This window comes from Acanthisitta chloris, unplaced genomic scaffold (assembly GCF_000695815.1).
Source record: "Acanthisitta chloris isolate BGI_N310 unplaced genomic scaffold, ASM69581v1 scaffold5279, whole genome shotgun sequence".
NCBI classification, from domain to species: domain Eukaryota; kingdom Metazoa; phylum Chordata; class Aves; order Passeriformes; family Acanthisittidae; genus Acanthisitta; species Acanthisitta chloris.
The window spans coordinates 533-18,777 of record NW_008691835.1 but is presented as its reverse complement, the minus strand read 5'-3'; the positions used below and the strand labels follow the sequence as shown (position 1 = coordinate 18,777).

The 18,245-nt window shown below is 36.7% G+C and overlaps 1 protein-coding gene across 1 annotated transcript in view; it reads right to left on the bottom strand.

The window, feature by feature from the left end:
• Window positions 1–3,854: 3,854 nt before the first annotated feature.
• The window catches only part of LOC103809538 (chromosome unknown open reading frame, human C18orf42), a 14,865-nt gene continuing 474 nt past the window's right edge, over window positions 3,855–18,245 (bottom strand). Inside the window, exon 2 of the mRNA XM_009082376.1 lies at window positions 3,855–4,045. Within this exon, the coding sequence (XP_009080624.1) occupies window positions 3,855–4,045 (191 nt within the window). The remainder of the gene's footprint in view (window positions 4,046–18,245) is intronic.

The following is an 18,245-nucleotide window of genomic DNA, read 5'->3' as shown; positions in this document are numbered from 1 at the left end:
ACCTTACTTCTATGCCCTTTGAACGGCAGGATAAAGCACAAACTAAAAGTGCATTATGCCTCAGATACCCCCTTTGTTCTGGAAAACCCAAAATAGGGAAAAAGATTCTGCCAGAGCTTATCATGAGGCACCAAAAGCCACTGATGAAAAATCCCATCCATTACAAATGAGGCTCCATCAGTATTGTCACTCACTCCTTACTGAGTGTCAGGTGAAGAAGACAAACCAACAGGTCAGGGTTTCCCCCTCACTCCCACAAACTCTTTTAAGAACTTCATCCATTGGTTGCAGGAACCCATTGAGAAAAATTGAGTTACATAAAGAGTCAGATTTTTATTAATTTCATTTCTTCTCAGACCTGAGTGGATAACCAAGAGACTCAGGGTCAATCCCACATACTTTCAAGAATTCATTCTACTTCCTTTCATTTTCCCCCCTAATTTAAATGAAACTTTTTTTTTTTTAGAAAAGTCTTCAGTAATGACACATTAACTCCTGTGTTTGATATTAGCACACATTTAAAGAACAATTGCAGTGTATTTCATGGTAGTCATATTGAGATTAGTTATATAGCAATTTTATATACTTACCATTGTAGACATACTACATTCTGAGACTATTAAAAAACATCACCAAGGGAAAAAAAATCAGAAATGACATGAGTAGATACAGTAAGATTTTTAGGTGGTTGTTTACTATTGAATAAATATTCAAGGATTTCCAACTCTTACATATAATATCACAGAATGCTTTTATTTTTCTGATATGATAAAATTAATATGGCTGTTTCCAAGTCACAGTTGTTGGTTTTATTTATTTTAGAGCAGGGATTTCCAATGTAACCACACAGAACTCAAATCTTTATATACAGTGGTATTTAGTAATCTCTTACAACATCCTGCTGTGGCCATGTGAATTTCCATTTAGGCAATGCTGCTTGAATATCTTACATAGAATAGCGTGAGTATGGAAATAAAATTGTGATAATCAACCTGAATGTTAAAATAGCAAGCATAGTGCAGGATAGCTACAGACACACAACTCTTCTGTTCTTCTGGAACTGAGATAAATGTTATTTCACATATTTTTACAACTCTCCACTTACCACTACAGGTGCTAAAAGGTGGTGAGTTTGTTTTAAATAACTATAGATACAATTTTGATTGTCTTTTACTTCTAAGATATGAATTATTGTGCTGAATAATGCATTTGTTACTACAAAATAATCTGAAGTGAATCTGAAAATTTCTTGCCTTCTTCTGACAAGGGAAACCAGAGACATGTACAGTACTTAGAGTTTCTTTAAATTGTTTTTTCTTTGTGTTAAAACCTGTAACAATTTCTATAGTCTGTATTTTCTCCACAAAATATAATCTGTCAGTGAAGATACCAAAAATAGCTGCTTTCATCATGTAGTAAGCATGTAACAAGCCAAGGGTGAAGTTTTCTCTTTTGCAGTTCTCTCCCTTCTGTACAGATCTGTTACATATCGTGGATGCAGGTGTGCAGAAGGTGTGCAGGTCTGCAGAACACCCTTTGTCAACAGGAGATACTAAATGTATGCTGTAACTTAAGAATATATACTATAGGTTTGAGACATATTATTTGGCTCTCAGGGAAAACTGCACTATTTACAATGCAGCTTTTGTTTGTCCTTGATAGGAGACCATAGTAAACTTCCTCGAGGCTTTGTTAGGCTTCCACCATTTTTTAATTTTACAAGATATTAGACTTCTGATGGCTCTGGAAATGATGGACATGACTGTTAAACTAATTAAAGTTTCAAAACTACATGAAGATTATTAACATAATTACAGGAACACCGGAACATAAAAATACCCCACCTCTAACTAAACAGATTTTAAATTTCTGGGAACAAAAAACATTGGAAAAGTAGAATAAGCTCAAAGAAATGGGAATTCTATATCTTTCCTTCCTGCAGCACTCTTGGTGAGTCCATAGCAAACACTGTTTTGCACCACAGAGTCTCTCCAATAGGTTTCCTCTCCCTTATCCACCAGACTTGCCTGCCTATCAGTCTCAGAAGTGAACCTTTACTCATGGTCAGTTTTCTTAGACTCTTAGAAAGCAAAGACTCAAAGAATGTTTAGAAAAGAGTTACTGATGAAAAAACTAATGGTAAAAAATGTTACTATCACAACGAACACACACATGGCTCAAGACCCAACTACTTCCACCGTTCAAAGTTTGCTTGGTTGGAAAACATCACCCAGTGTTTATAGAAGTGAATCACCCATGTACTTGCAATCCAAGCCAGTTTTCATTATTAGAGGATTTGGGACAACTTTAATCATGCTGGATTCTTCTTTGCATTTTTAAGTGAAAGAAGATTGAGCTAAATCATTATCTTGTATGAGTCAGTGCTGTTAAATTAAAATAAATTTAAAAAAAAGAAACTAAGCAGATTTCAAAGACTTAATATTACAGTATGTGGTTATTCGTGACTAAGCCTTTGGCCATGAGAAGGAATCCCAAAATTATTTAACATAAACAACAGGACACAGTAAGTAACAGCCAATTACCTAACCCACAGTCTCTCTGAGAACCATCTAGTTGAGTAGCAAAGCAATAAAGAAAGTTTTGCAGAGCATCTGCTTCTCTATATTCCTAGGTGTATTACTACAAGAATTCAGTTGAAGCAGAGCTACAAGTAATTTCTAGAATTAAATAGCTACAAGTAATTTCTAGAATTAAATATACCGTTGTTCATTTCAGATATATAATAGTGCAATTATCATTACCAAAAGGGAGCATAAAAGTGAAGAGAGCATTTATTTAGCTTGTATTTTCAGGAACATGGATTTCTTCAGCTATATAGAGAAGTTAATAAGGATGAACTCTGCATTACCAGCTTAATGCAGTGCTATTTAAGGTGAATCTATGTAACAACTGAAAATGTTTAAAGTCACTTTATGCCCAGCAGGTGAGAAATATCTACCATGACAGAATGCAGACAGAGTATATTTTCATCCTTGAAGATATTAATAAATTCAACCCCTTTTTTGAAGACACTCCAGTCTTCACTTTCTGTAAATCAAACCCCAGCAAAGTTGCAAAACTGAAGGAAATGCTGGCTAACTCCTAATCATCAGATCAGTTAATCTTCTTTCAATAGCAAGAAAATTAAAAGGAATAGTTGAGGCACAAGTGATTTTTTTATGCAGAAGTATTTCAAATAAGTAGACTGAAACTTCAGTACTTATTTTAACTTCTTGAAAAAAAGACATAGATCATAGGTATATGATCACAGTCATAGATCACAGTCACTGAAGTCTTACTGGATTGCTTTTTTTTTTCATCAAGATGAAAAAAAGGTATTGGTTCACAGAACTTACCAAATCCACTTTATACTGACATTTCACATAGTTCATGTTTAATCAAAGCAAAGTACAAACCCATGCTTCAAGGCAGCCTGAAAGCATTCTGCTACACTCAACAGCAAACTATTTCTTCGTCGAAGACAGCTTCAGTGAACCCAGTAACTCAGTCCATCCAGCTGAACTGACATAAATGTTGCACGCAGAACTTACATGAAAGTGCACTGACAACAAGCTTTTGAGAATAAGTTCATATCATAAAAGCTTGTGCTTGAAACTACTTGTATAGCTATGGTTATTGTTTCTGTTAAGAGGCACTGCATAAATATGGAGTTATTCATCTAATGCACTTAATATTTCTCAGCTGAGGACTATTGCAGTTTTACCCTATGTCTAGGTGAGACAATACTTTGGTTTACTTTACAACAGTAGCACTGCACTAGCAATACAGCTGATATTAAGGAGAAGGCTGAAAGCACTGCAGACTGGAGCACTGAAAAAACCCAATCTGCTCCTTTACTTCTTTTCATGCTTCTTCATTAGTTTTCCTCTTTCTAGTTGGATGTTTGTAGTGCTGTTTGTTAGCTTCTCCTTTTGCTGGCTCTCCTGGGAAACTTGTTGCACTGCTCGGAGGATAGCAGTCTGCACAATCTGCTTGCTGGCGTTCTGCAGCTTAACTTCATCTTGCTCTGTCCCTGGCTTCTCACCTGCCAGAGAAAAACAAAAAAGAAAGGGAACTAAGTATGTGATACTACTCTATGAAAACCTGAAAGACAGAAAAAGAGGATGGGGGAAAAACCCCAAAGCCCAAAGTGCCTGAAGACAGTTTGTTACACAAGAAACCTGCCAATACCAAAGATGATGAATTAGGGTGGAAAGTGCCTCTGCATGCTCAGCACTACAGGACTGAATAAAAGGGGAAACTTTGAGTCATACAGCTCAGCTACCCACTCACCAGCTTTGAGGACAGCTGTGGCTTCACAGCTGAAACGTGCACAGATGCATTTTAGGGTAAGACAGGAAAGGAGAGTTTTCCAGCTGTGAATCACATCCAGTTTTACTTGAGCTGTGCTTTTGGATAGGGAACTGTACTTCATTTTGCAAGCCTGACATGTACTCCCTCACCACCATAGAGAGAAAAAGCTGTTTCATTAACATTTCTGTTTACATTTACTTCAAATCCATCAAATTCCAATTGACTTCAAGATACAAAATTTTGTCAAGTGCAGCTTATTAATCCTTAGTTACATTTGCAAAAATATCTGCATAGCATTAAAAAAGGCTCAGATAGCTATAGGTAAAACAGAAAATATACTCTATAGCAACCTGACAAATATGTGTTTCTTATGTGAAATTTCCTTGGTTTTCCGGAGTGCTAAAATCTGGAGAACAACGAAGTAATGTAGAGTGACTACTGACATTTGCTAATGAAGAGAAGTAATTTATGCTAAGAGGTTTCTCTTTGGAAATATTTTGACTCCTAACACAAATGACAATTTGGACAATAAAGAATGTTCCCTAAACTCAAGGTTGAACTTGATTTAAAAAAATAATCTGAATTAAGGTGATACACACCTATTGGCATTTAGAAATTCAGTTGAAATGTTTAGGCTAGGTGCTTATTTACATCACTAGATTTGATTTTAAAAGTTTTAAATATGCTCATCTCAGTTTTATCTTAATTGACTGATATGCTCAAATATTTCATTAAACAGGATTTGTATTTTATGGTCTGTTTTAATGACATATATTAAGAATTATATCCTGAGAGAAATCACAGTGAATTAAACGACAGTTACTTTTATGAGAGGTCCATATCTGAGAATGTGATAAATTCCCAATGTTCTTTCAGAATTTTTTCAAGGGAAATTAAGACAGAAACAAAAGGAGAATCACTTGTTTCTTTAAGGAATACGCTACTAAGAAGTAATATGCTTGAGGGAAGAGACAAGGTCTTGCACTTGGGTCAAGGCAATGCCTGATATCAATGCAGATTCAGTGGTGAATGTATTAAGCTCAGCTTCGTGGAGAAGGGGACTTGGGGATACTGGTAGGCTAAAAAGTAGAAATGAGATGGCCATGTCTGCCTGCAGCCCACAAAGCCAGTTGTATGCAGGTCTACATAAAAAAAGCATGGCCAGCAGGGTGAGGGCCCTCTTGTGAGGGCACTGTCTGACACTGTGTAGAGGTCTAAGCCTGTGTTGGGACCATTATGTGTAGGAACTGAACTGCCAGCCAGAATCCAAACCTGTCAAGCAGCCAAACATGAACATCCAGCTCCCCTGGGTGTGTGGTGTCCATTATAGCCGGCTCACCTTGACATGTTCCTGGGAAAATGGTTCTAGGCGACCCTGCTTGAGCAAGATTTGTACAAGATGACCTCCAGAGGTCCTTTCCAACCATAAACCTTCTGCATTCCTGTGATTCCAGCTGGTTAGGCTGCTATACACCCCAACTTCTCTGCTTCCTGAAGAACTAAACAGTAATGTCTCAAAGAGCCTCCCTGCTACATTCTCTTCTTCCAATTACTCACATCAAGGAAAGCAGTTAGCTAGTTGCTTTCTGAGAATCTCATTTATTTATTGATATGCTGGACCTACTCTGAGCAAGAAGAAAGGGATTGACTAAGGAAAGCAGAGATGACTCATGCAAGAATCTCAAAGGGGCTGAGCTGGAATATATTTATGTCCACCTTGCTGAAATTCAGACTGCTGTGGACTGCCTTTCTTCAAAGCAGAAATCTGAGTGCCTTTAGTATTAATCAGGCATTTTAAGAATTGTGTATTTTCAGTCAGGTAAAATGGAGACACCACTTCTGCTGTCTATGTATTGGTGTTTATCTAATCAAATTAAGAGTTACTAGGGTGATAAGATGTAACTAATTTTTATATATGATTTTTTGAGATTTGAAGGATAACTAGTTAAAAATCCATCACAAATAGGTTACTTGAAGTAATTCCTGGGAAAACCTTGAAGAATATCAGAAGCAGCTTTCTGCCTATTAGTCTAAAGACTACTTTTTTTTTCCTCTTGGTGTCAGAAAATCTCTTCTACTTACTCACTACCTTTAGATGCTCAGCTGACATACAGGTACCTTTCCCCCTAATTCTGTAAATAGAGAACTGAAATATCCAAGTTAAGTGATGTTAAATGCAAAGCAGCAATTTTATCTTTAATAAATGACAAAGTCTCTTTAGCATGTTTTTATTACCTTACCTTTCACTTGGTAAATTTTATGCCAACTAACACAGCAGATGAAAAGTAACTTTCAAAGTCTGGTCTGGTTCTGCAATCTAAAACACAGTTTGAGAGATTCAAAAAAACCTGAGAATCTTGGACTGGCTGCAGGAACCAGTTACATATTCCACTTCTACCTCAAATTAGTGCCATATATCAGTGCCTTGAAATTCTCTTGGCTCACTTGAGGATGTTCCCCATAAAGGAAAATACACTAGCAGTTTGGAAAAATTAAAAGTATTTGAAGCAGATTCCAAGTATTCACTTCAATTAACAGAACCAATATTACTCTAAGTCCAAGAATGTCTTGTGCAGGAGATTTTACATACTCTGTGATATTTCTAGACTATGGAATACACTTAGAAAGGTATATGTGTGAAAAAGTAGCTACAGAGAAAAAGCATTTAGCTGATAAATGTTTAAGAACTCTACTCTGGTTGTGCATGAGCCTTTTCAAATTTATACACTTCACTTTCTTCAAAGTATTCTGAGTCCCTTCCGTTCCAGACCGCAATCAATGTAGTCTCCTGCACTTTCTATTGATATCCCCTGTGGCTATTCCTTTTCAGCTTGCTACAAGTTACATTTATTATGCCTTATAAACACTCCAACTAAGTAACACTCAACAACAGGTAATTTGTTAGAACCAGCAGCTCAGTTCTCTACTGTATCTTTTAATAGGGTTGTTGGGAACATTATCATGAAGCTAAACTACCACAGGTATGACCTTGCTCTTGCAAAGACACAAGTCCATCCAGATCCACTAATGCTGCAATGAACTGTGGGAGAATGAATGACTGGGTGCAGAATCAGTGATTTAGAAAGAAACAGAAGCAACATTTCTGAACTAGAAAAAAAGCAGGAGCTAAATGCTGAATAAACTGTGGTAGAAAGGAACTTTGGACTCATGGAGAACATGGACAAGAAACAATTTATTCCATACTTTTTGAGAAGACATTAGTCTTAGCTTGACCATAAGTGTACATTCAAGCTTCTACTGTCCCTTGGTTATCCCTTTTGCTTCTTCACCTGTATGAGGTTACTGCTTTTCCCAGGAGAAAAGTATTGCCCTTAATTTTAATTCACCTTTCCTCAAAGCATACAACATTTATGCAGTTCATCACATCTTCCCACAGGTTAGGTCTCAATTCAAATATTGTATTTGAAGAGAACAGCTTGGTTTATGTTAGAAGTTCTGTGAATCCCAAGGGCCATGCATCAGAGGTCAGAACTTTACATTCTGCTTCACAGGAATAACAATTGCAGTTTAATTCCAGCAAACGAATACCACAAACGTCAGTCTTCTGGAAATAAGATTTTTTTTGTTTGTGCAAACAGCTTTGAGCTTAACATAACTATAACTAAGAATAAAAATCACATTCCTCTAAGCAAACTTCTGAACAATTTAGAACACAAAATTATGCGAACTGTATTCCCCAGTCAGCTACAATTTCAATTTACGCAAGAATTCTGAAGCTGAAAGAGCCAAGTAGTAAGCATTTTTTTCTCCATTTTTACATGAGATTATGCAGTCATATCTTTTTATCAGAATTACCATTAATTTTATCAATATATTGCTTTGGATTGCAATAGTTAACCATTAAATTATTTTCTGCAGCACTGCAACATTAGAATTAATTTTTCCCATTATTAATAAGAATTAATACTAACTCAACAAAAATACTGTTCTCTGGCAAATCTGTTTCAATTATATTGAGAATTACTACTGTAATTTTTATAATCCAACCACCAGTACTAATGAAATTTTAAAATGGAATGAAAGTATAAGTAAGCAAGACGGTGATGATTAGACTTCACCACAAGGTCCAGTGTGGATGTATGGGAGCTGTATTTATGGAAAAAAGTTGCAGGATATTACCTAAATTGCATTTATATACTGTAGCTATTTGAAAAACTTACAGAACCTGGCAAGTCTGTATGACATAATGTATGTGTGTATGTTGTAAAAATTAGCACTAACAGTCTTTGCACCAATATTGATATCCTTCTACAAGAAACCAAGTTCAGTTCTATAAGTTCCCTTTGGTATTAGGCAGTGACATATCTCTCCATCTTGTTGACCACAACATGGAAGTTCCAGGTGAGTCTCTTCTGTCAAATATTTTGTAATCTGTGAATCAAAATAGTTAAAACATTTCCTTTGAATTGCTTTAGAGGTTGGTGCTAGGATTTCAGCACAAGCAGCCTAATTTGATGAGATATAAAGTACAAGGCTGCACAGCATCCATAATCAGGAAAGGTTGATGAGTCATGTTAATTACATCCAGAATGAATGAACATGGCGATCATCCAGGGCTGAAGGCTTTCCAACACATGTGCACAAACCAACTTTATGCATGAGAGACATTAATCTATTTACACAATTAAGGACCCAGTTCGTCTCAAAGTCAGTAATGACGCCAGATCAGAGACTGCATGAGAAAGTCCTACAATGAAGCCATAAATTTAATCTTAAAATAAATGAATCATGCGTTCTTAATTACATTAGCATTAACTTTGTCCAGTACCAGTTCTCATACTCTAAAATGGAACCTGGTGAGGTCCTGACTAACAGCTGTCAAGTATCGGAAGGCAATACTCAGTTACCCCAATTCCTTGAGGAAGAAGAGAGGGCACTGAACATATCAGAAAGTCTATAAGTACTTTAATGTAGGATTGTTGTGTTTTTCCAATTCCCTAACCTGCCCTGTGCAGGGGTTTGTAACACTCACTTTCACTAGAAAATCATGCTTCAGTTCAGTTATATTTTCTGCCCTAACCTCGTTCCCTAATCCCTGCTGTGCAACCAGCATGGAAGGGGAACTGTGTCAGGAAGGGGCCACCACAGACTATTTTGCTCTTCAAAATAAATTATAAGAATGAAGGCGGAATAACCCCGATCTGAACACAAATCCAGGAGGAATGGAAGGGCAAAGGAGAAGAGCAGAAATGCAGATAGACTGCCTGAAAGGACATAATAATATCTCCAGAGTAATACTTTATTGCATCTTTTTATTCAGACATGAGCTATATTTCCACAGAGTTTTCATATTTTTTTTCCACACTTTTTCATCTTTCTTAAGAGATAAGAGTATCTGAAAGTCTCTTTGGTTTGTTTGCTATCAAGCTATCTTTATAAAGTCTCCAGTGAGTTATTTCATAATGCTTGAAATATCCCAGTCAAAATGAAATTTCCAGAGATTTTTAGATTAAGAGATTGTTGAGATCTACAGACATTATCTATTCTTAAGCATTTTTTCAACATGTTTTAGCAAGATTTCTTGCGATAGTTCAATAATATTAACTAAAAACAGATTATACACTCAATCTACTTATTTTCTAGATATTTTCACATAGCAATAAATTCACTCCTTCAGGACTGTGTCTTTTCAGCTTTGAAGACTGAGTGTAGTTCAAAGTATCAGTCCCTGACAATTCTGCCACACCCAAACTCATAAGTGCTATACTCAGATTTCAGTCCCAGAAGGAAGAAGTCTGGATCCAATACTGTAAACTAACATTTATCTATCAGGGCATTAAAAAATAAGATATTTCCTGAAGAGCATCGGGAACCAACTGCTTCAAAGTTAATGAAAAATTTATATATTCTCTTCATCTGTACAATTTTCCTATTTCTTTTAGGGAACACTTTTCAAATTCTGAAATAAGAAACCTCTCTACATCAAAAACTGTGATTCTTCCATGGAGGGAGAGTTCCAGTAGCACAGATACAGGTGACCGATATCATAGAATCATAAAATGGTTTGGGTGGTAAAGGAACATAGAGACCTCCTAATTCCAAACCCCCTGCCATGGGGGATCCACTTCTCTGGGCAACCTGTTCCAGTGCCACACCATCCTCACAGTGAAGAATTTCTTCCTAACATCTAATCTAAACCTCCTCTCTTTTAGTTCAAAACCATTCCACCTTGTCTTATCACTATCTGCCCATGTAAAAAGTCACTCTCCTTTTTTATGTCCCCTTTATGCTCTGGAAGGCCCCCTGAAGGTGACCCCAAAGTCTTCTCTTCTGCAGGCTGAACAACCCCATCTCTCTCAGCCTGTGTTTGTAGGAGAGGTGCTCCAGTCCTCTGATCATCTTTGTTGCCCTTCTCTGAACCTGCTTTAAACAGGTCCACGTCCTTGTGCTGAGGACACCAGAGCTGGACACAGTACATGTGAGATCCCAGGTGGAATCTCACCAGAGCAGAAAGGGAGAATCAGCTCCCTTCACTTGCTGACCATGATTTTTTTGATACAGCCCAGGATACAGTTGGATTTCTGGGCTGTGAGCACACTTTGCCGGCTCATGTCCAGCCTTTCTTGGCAGGGCTGTGTCCTGGTTCTGGCCAGGACAGGTATAAATTTTGCAGCAACCAGGAGGGGCACATTAGGACCCTGGGGTTATTCTATAGCACCTCATGTCAGCTTTTTTGGTACAGCTAGCATGTGGTGTGTGTAGTTGTGTCATGCCAGGTTCCATGTGGTGAACCATCACCTGCCTTGTATACTCTGTTGATACATTTGCAGCTGTTCATTTTCTTACTACTTTGATATTTTTAGTAAATTTCTCTTATCTCAATCCACTATCTTTACTTTTTTTTTTGTGCCTCCAATTCTCCTCTCCATCCTGCCGCAGGGAGAGGAGGTGGGGGAGTGAGTGAGCAGCTCATGGTCCAGGGGGTTTCAGTCAGAACCCTAAATTGGGGAATACCATTCCAAAACAACAACAGGATGCTCTCAATGACTTCTTTTCCCAGTCTGTACTCATGTCTGAGATTGCCCTGATCCATGTGCAGGGCCATGCACTTGGACTTGTTGAACTTCTTGAGATGCTTGCAGGCCCACATCTCAAGTTTGTCCAGATCCCTCTGGATGGCAATCTCATCCTTCTGTTGTCACCTGCATCACTCAGCTTCATGCCATGTGAAGGTGCACTTGATCCCACTGTCTATGTCATTGATAAAGATATTAAAGAGCACTCGTCCCAACACACTATCACCACTCATGGTGAGGGGCACCACTCGTCATCTAACTCTCTGCCTTCTGTTTTCTACTGCTCAGGTGCTCAGACATTCCTATCCAAACAGAACACATTAAGCACAGAAAACTAGCTAACATTTATGTAGGTCTTCTGAATCTGTACCAAAAAGGTTATTGCTGGACTTTCACAAATTCCCACCAAAACAGCTAGCTTTTGTGTTAGAAGACTTTTGGTATCCACCATTGTAGCATAAGTGAAGGGAAGGTTTTCAGTGGAGGCATATTCTGCAATCTTTTGTGGGTTTTGGTCTTACAGAACTACGTACAGGTTAATTAAAATTTGCAATATCTGAACCTGATTTTTCCTTCTTTAGGTAAAGAAAATAGAGAAGAGTTTATGTAACTTGTCAAAAGCCAGCAAATCAGTGAAAACATCCTGCTACATTTTAGATGCCTTTCAATTTATACCAGATTATTGAGTCAGACATGGTCTTGCTAAGCCTCAGCTGAAGCAGAGCCCTTCTTTAGCTCTAAAAAAACCAAAATCAAAACACAACAAAAACCCCAGGGAAAAAAGGCAATCCATCCAAAACACCTAAATTTGCACAAGTAAAACAAGGTACAGAAAAACCTTGCTACTTATTTTAGGATGTGAATGGAGTATAAAATCTGTAAATATGGTTATTAACAATTGAGACTGAGATTTTATATATGTGTGTGTGTATACACAAAGTCATGAAAGAAGGTGAATCAAAAATTGTATAAACCTAAAAGACACCTTGAAAGAATATAAACTTTTTTTTCATGGCTGTAATCTTGACAGAATCTCTCTTTACAACAGGATGCTATGACATGCTGTTTTCCACCCTGGGAACTAATTCTCTGACTTCCCAGAGAAATATTTTCTGTTCTAATAAGAAAACTTACTTCAAGACAAAATGTAATGTCAATCTGTGAACATTTAACAGAAGTAGTAATGGATGTGCAGCTCCTCCATACGGATGAATTGTGAGTGGATTCACTGCCCAAAGACAGAAACACAGTGTCATTGTAACAAATACACATACTAAACAGTGAAGAAAATGCAAGTAATCCATGGGAGACTATATTTGCCTTACCATTAGAGAAATGTCTGAGCAGAATATGGCTCAATTTACTTTTTCAGGCAGAAAATTTCACACTCTCTTGAAGAAGCAAGACAGCATCTTCTGATAACTTGTCTACAAGGTATTTAAAGCAGGGGCAGACAACAGCAGCACAGACCTCACCTACCTTGCCTTCCCTGACAAGGCATTTGAAATGAACCTGAAGTATTTTATGGCTATTCAGGTCAGCTTTTCATTTCTGCTATCATCAGTAAAGACTGACTGACATCCACTAAAGTTCTGTAGGATCTTTCAAATTTTTATGCAAAGAAAAGTGTAAGTAGCACTCTGATAATTCCAGAAAGTCTAATATGAAATTATTAACACATTGCTTGCAAATAAGTTTTGCTTAATTTATTATTTTTAAACTTAATACGAAGGATTATGTCCTTAATAAAATCCTTAACAGACAAGATTGAAGATCTAGAAATAAATCTTTCACTGTATTTTACATTTTATTTCCATTATCGTGATAAAGCTTATGAGATTGGAATAATATTATTTTTGGCTGTAACAAGCACAAGAAATGAATCATTTTAGAAGAATAATGACCTGGAGGGAAAAACTTTAGAGGTTAGTGTAACTCATTCCTTTTCTACCGTCACCGTTTGACTTTCCTGTTCAATAGACTGTGCCAGTAAGAACGTCAATAATGACTCTATTGCTTATTACCACCAACCCCCAGTTATGAACAACTCCTTCAATATAGGCTACTACACAGCCACCATGAATACAGAATTCTTTCCACTGCTAACCTGTATAGGATTCAGCCCAGTGATATGAAAGTGAAAGGTGCCAGGCTCACTTGTTACAACCTTTAAAGATTGCACCTAGGATTGCTGAGCACTTTTTTAAGCCTGCTAATTTCATCACATTTCTGAGTATCTGTGAACTAACTTTCTTTCACCTCACTAATGAGATCTGTTAGCAGAGTTTCACAGCAGGGGGAAGATCAATGTGTAACTGGGGAGAGGTCAGCACAAGAAATAATTTTTCCTCAGCAAAATAGAACAAGAAATTTCCTCCTATATGGTTTCTTCCTACCAGGTGGCAAACACTTCGAACTGTTGTTGAGAGCTCTTAGCTGTACATGCATTCAGATACTTTTGGGCAGCAATTGACCTCCATACTCACTACCACCCATTGCAAATCCTGGGCAAAAAAACCATTATGTCAGACTGCATGAGGTCTGCAAATAGTCTTGCCTGTAGCTTCCGAGTTACATCTGTCACATTGACTTTGTCAACACTAAGCTAACAGGTAAGAATCTTATGTGTATATAGTCTTATATCTTTTATTAGGGATTTCTGGGGGAAACCGCAGAGCTTAGAGCATCAGCAGAATGCAGCACAGCAGTTAATGGAGACAAGAACAGTGTCCTGCCTTGTTCTCATGGGTGAAAGGCACTTCATAATTGAGAGTGTCAGGGTACCACACTGCACAAACATTGGAGATATCCCACAACAGATTACCTTCAAACAAGTAAAGTTACTGCCAGTAATTTTTCCCTGTATTAGCACGTCCCTCCATATTACCTTGGGCACTGTGGAAAGGGATCCCCACAGTACCCATAACTCTATAAACAAAACAAAACAAAAGATAAAAAGTCTATCAAGAAATTCTGTGTCTTCGCATTCTGTAGCACCACAGGTTATTGCTTTCCCAGCTTTTCCACAAGAGAAGATCTGGACTATTCAGACCAGCAAGCACATCTGTTTCAGTGTGCAGCTGCTATGTCTTCAATTGCAGTTTAATGAGACTCCTAAAATGTTTGGTACAGGATGCGCTTCTGATCTTCAGTGTCATTACGCAAGTCTGCTATACTGCTGCTAGCTTCAAAATGATAAGAGCAGCTGTGCTGCTGAAAAGCTAGTTCAAAAGCTATTGGTGCTGCTGGTGTAATAAAAAGGCGCTGAGCAGTGAATATTCTGACTTCTCTAATGTCTATCTTTAAACTTTGTGTTCACACATTTTTGTTTTTAACATAAAAATATTGATAAAAAAATTAGTCCTACCTCCTCTTCCTTCTTTTTGGACTGCAGAGTCATGAGTAAAGTATGTGCATTTCTAGTTATGGAGAAAATGTCAGGGAAAAGGAATTCCTCAAATTACACTGATAAATACCAAGATTCACCTGAAAGATGAAATCACACAATTCAAAGCAGTTACACGTTTAAAGGAAGGGAGTTTAAAGGACACGAAACAGGCTGTCAGTGTAAATGTCCCTGTCTTTCTTAAGGTATTCAGATCAAAACTGATTCCTATCTGAAAGATATTATTTAGTCAAACAAAAAAAATTTCCTATTCAACGAAACACAGCTTTGTAGAGTACTGACTGGATGAAACAATTATGGTCTGCAATGATGAGACTTTTGTTAATTTTATTTATGGTTTTACAGAGTAAGAGTAGAGTAAAATTCTCAAAATATAGTAAAGTTGTCACCGAAATTACACTCTAGTGAGAGTTGCTTGGAAAACCCATTAGGTAGCCAGATATCCTTAACAAGTTTCTAACTTCATTTCCAAGGAAATTTTAAAAATGCAGGCCATGGCTGTGCTATACCAGTATATACACATAAAGGCAAAAGTCTAAGGCACAAGTGGTTGAGTGGCTTATGCAAAATAGTATCAGAATAAAAATTCCTTGGAGCATGAAAAACACCTTTGTACTGTGCTTGTTCAGGCAAATCAGAAATAAAGAGCATTGTTTTTATCTTTTTTACTGGAAAAATATTTTAGGGTTGAAAATAAGCATGGAATATGCTCAAGGTGATTTCTGTAAAAGGAGCTGAAATCAATCTGCAAAGAGTAGTTTAATTAGTAACATTTAACATTATTGTTAAATCTGATAAATGCCAATACTGGAAATGATCACACCTTTGTAAACTAATGATCTGGTATCAGAAGAAAGCTTGGTGCATTCTGTAATTTTTGCTAATGCTTTAGAATAAATAAATATTGCAATAATTCTTCATTTTCTAACTTCTACCTTCTAAGGACATAATTAATCTGTGGAATTATTTATTGTTATCAATATTTTATAGGCTAATCTAGCATTGATATTTTTTAACATTCTGGAATACACTATCTTCTAAAGAAAATCTAAGAAAAACCTCATAAGAAAATCTGCCCATTCAGCAATGACTTCTCTTTGCTTTTTGATCCAATCCAAAACCTTGAAACTTGATGCTTCTCTATTGCAGTCCCATGCACACCTCCATCCTTGCATCCAATGACAAGTAACACATTTTCATTTACTCTACTTCTTAGGCTGCCTAAAGCAGTTCAATTCAGGTAAAGCAAAGAAGCTAAACCTTGCAATGTGTATACAGCTCATGTGCATTTCCATTACGTGGATTATCCCCCACTGTAAGGGCAGCACAACATGTGGGAATTCTCCAGGAAAAGTGAACACCCAGACATCTCATAGAGTTTGGATTGCATTTCCTATACATCAATATATCATTAGTCAATCAGTACAACACAGTGCAATGAAGCACCAATCAAATTAAACCAACTAAGGTAAAACATATTTTTCTCTGTTCTTATTTTCTGGAACAGACTCAATGTTAATTTAAAGTGGGAATGAAGAAAGGTCACATATGAAGAATACCTTTTTGCATACTTGCAAATAGCAATACACTGCCTGGAATGAGCCAGAAAGTCCAGTTTTGAACATGGAATACTGGCCTTTTTGTAATCATTTTGACCTACCTAGCTCACTAATACCCAGGCTTGGTTTTGGGGTGTTTGTTTATTTGTTTATTTGTTTATTTTTGTGGAGTTTTGTTGTGTTTGACTTTGATTTTGGTGGGGTTTTTTTTTGTTTGTTTGTTTGTTGGGGTTTTTTTTTGGTTGGTTGGATGGTTTGGGTTTTTTTTCATTTTAACATAATAGCTACAAGATTTAGGGAAAAGAGCTGAAGATTAACAGGAAAGTATTCAGTAAACAGCTGGTTTCACCTTTTAAAAAGTCTATTTAAACTTGGTAAGCTGCTTCTACTTAACAATTCATAAACATAGCACATTAATTCAGTGCTCTGCAATAACATATCCATGACCTTAAGGAAGAGAGCATAGTCTTATTCATATGCAAAAGCTTATCTTTGTTTTCAGATAAATGAGTGCCATCATTTTTTTCCGGAAGAGTTTCCTCTTGGTTGTTGTTTTGCTTTCTGTTTTTCCACCTCCATCCTGGAAGTATATTTATCATTCTGACCCTAAGCATTTATAGTTAGATAAATCTTTTGCTTCCTCTCCCCTCACACCCCAACAAATAAATGGGACAAAAAACGAGGTCATTCATCACAGTGAGATAAAATCAGAAAGTTGATTCAATACATGAAACTAAATTTCTTAGTAAACTTATAGTATTCTTGTATCACATGGCCTTAAGTACGACAAAAATGCTAAAGATATATAAAGCCCTGATTATTTTCTTTAATATCTGGAGAAGAGATAATGCCAGAGAAGGACTGATTTACAGGGAAGAAAAGCAATAAAAATATTGGAATCTAGTCAGGCTTGCTCTGTCTGAATACAAGAGATTGTTTTATCATCTCTGTTACAAATTCTTACTTAGTTACCCTATGTATTTTATGGTAACATTTGCAAGGAAATCATAGGCTTTTCTTCGAGTAAAATTAAACTGAAGAAAAACGACTATACAAAACAGATTTGGACAGATTTATTATTTTTCCTCTACGGATTAGAGTTGTGAAAAGAACAATTCATGCAGTTATTAATGGGATTTGGGGATTGTTCTTTGTCAGCCTTTGGAGGGGGAAAAAAAAGGCATTTTTTCATTACTTTAGAGGTAATCTCTTCCTGCAGTATCCCAGTCCCATAGTGCATTTCAAAAATGTGTACAGTTAATGGTGACAGTCTGACAGATAAAAGTAGTTCAGAAAAGAGCCACTAATACTGACAGGTATATTACAAAAAGCAGTGGCTGGCTCTATTAAGATAAATAACTTGGTCCCAATTTCAGAACACAATGCAAGTGAATGTATCAAATTAGACAGCAACTGGGAAGTTAAAGAGACAAAATGAATTTTAAACTGTTGAAAAAGGTACAATGTATTTTAAAAACAATTATACTCGATTGAGCTAGCAAAGTTCATCCCAAGAATTTTTTTTAAAATGAAGATATAAAGCTTGTGGATTTTTACCCCTTCTATGAAGGGGTATGGAATTTCAAGGAAGACAAAACTTCTGTTAGCTTTGCAAAACAAAGCTATTAATAGTTACTCATTGTCAAGCTGCAGCTTTACTTTCTTTTTTCTATTGACCCACTATTTTACTGACAATTATACATCTTTAAAGAAGTTATTTTCAAGTCATTTCACTCGAGAAGATATTATGCATGGTTTACATCTATATTCTGGAGCTGCTGGGCCTCTTATCCCTTTTGAACAACAAACTGCCTATTTCCAAGCAGAATGTAGCAAGTTCAATGCAGATTCTCTGTAGTTTCTCTTCACCTATGGGTTAGCATGCATACAGTACACAGAAGAGATTCTTCACCCTTATAGAGTGAGGTC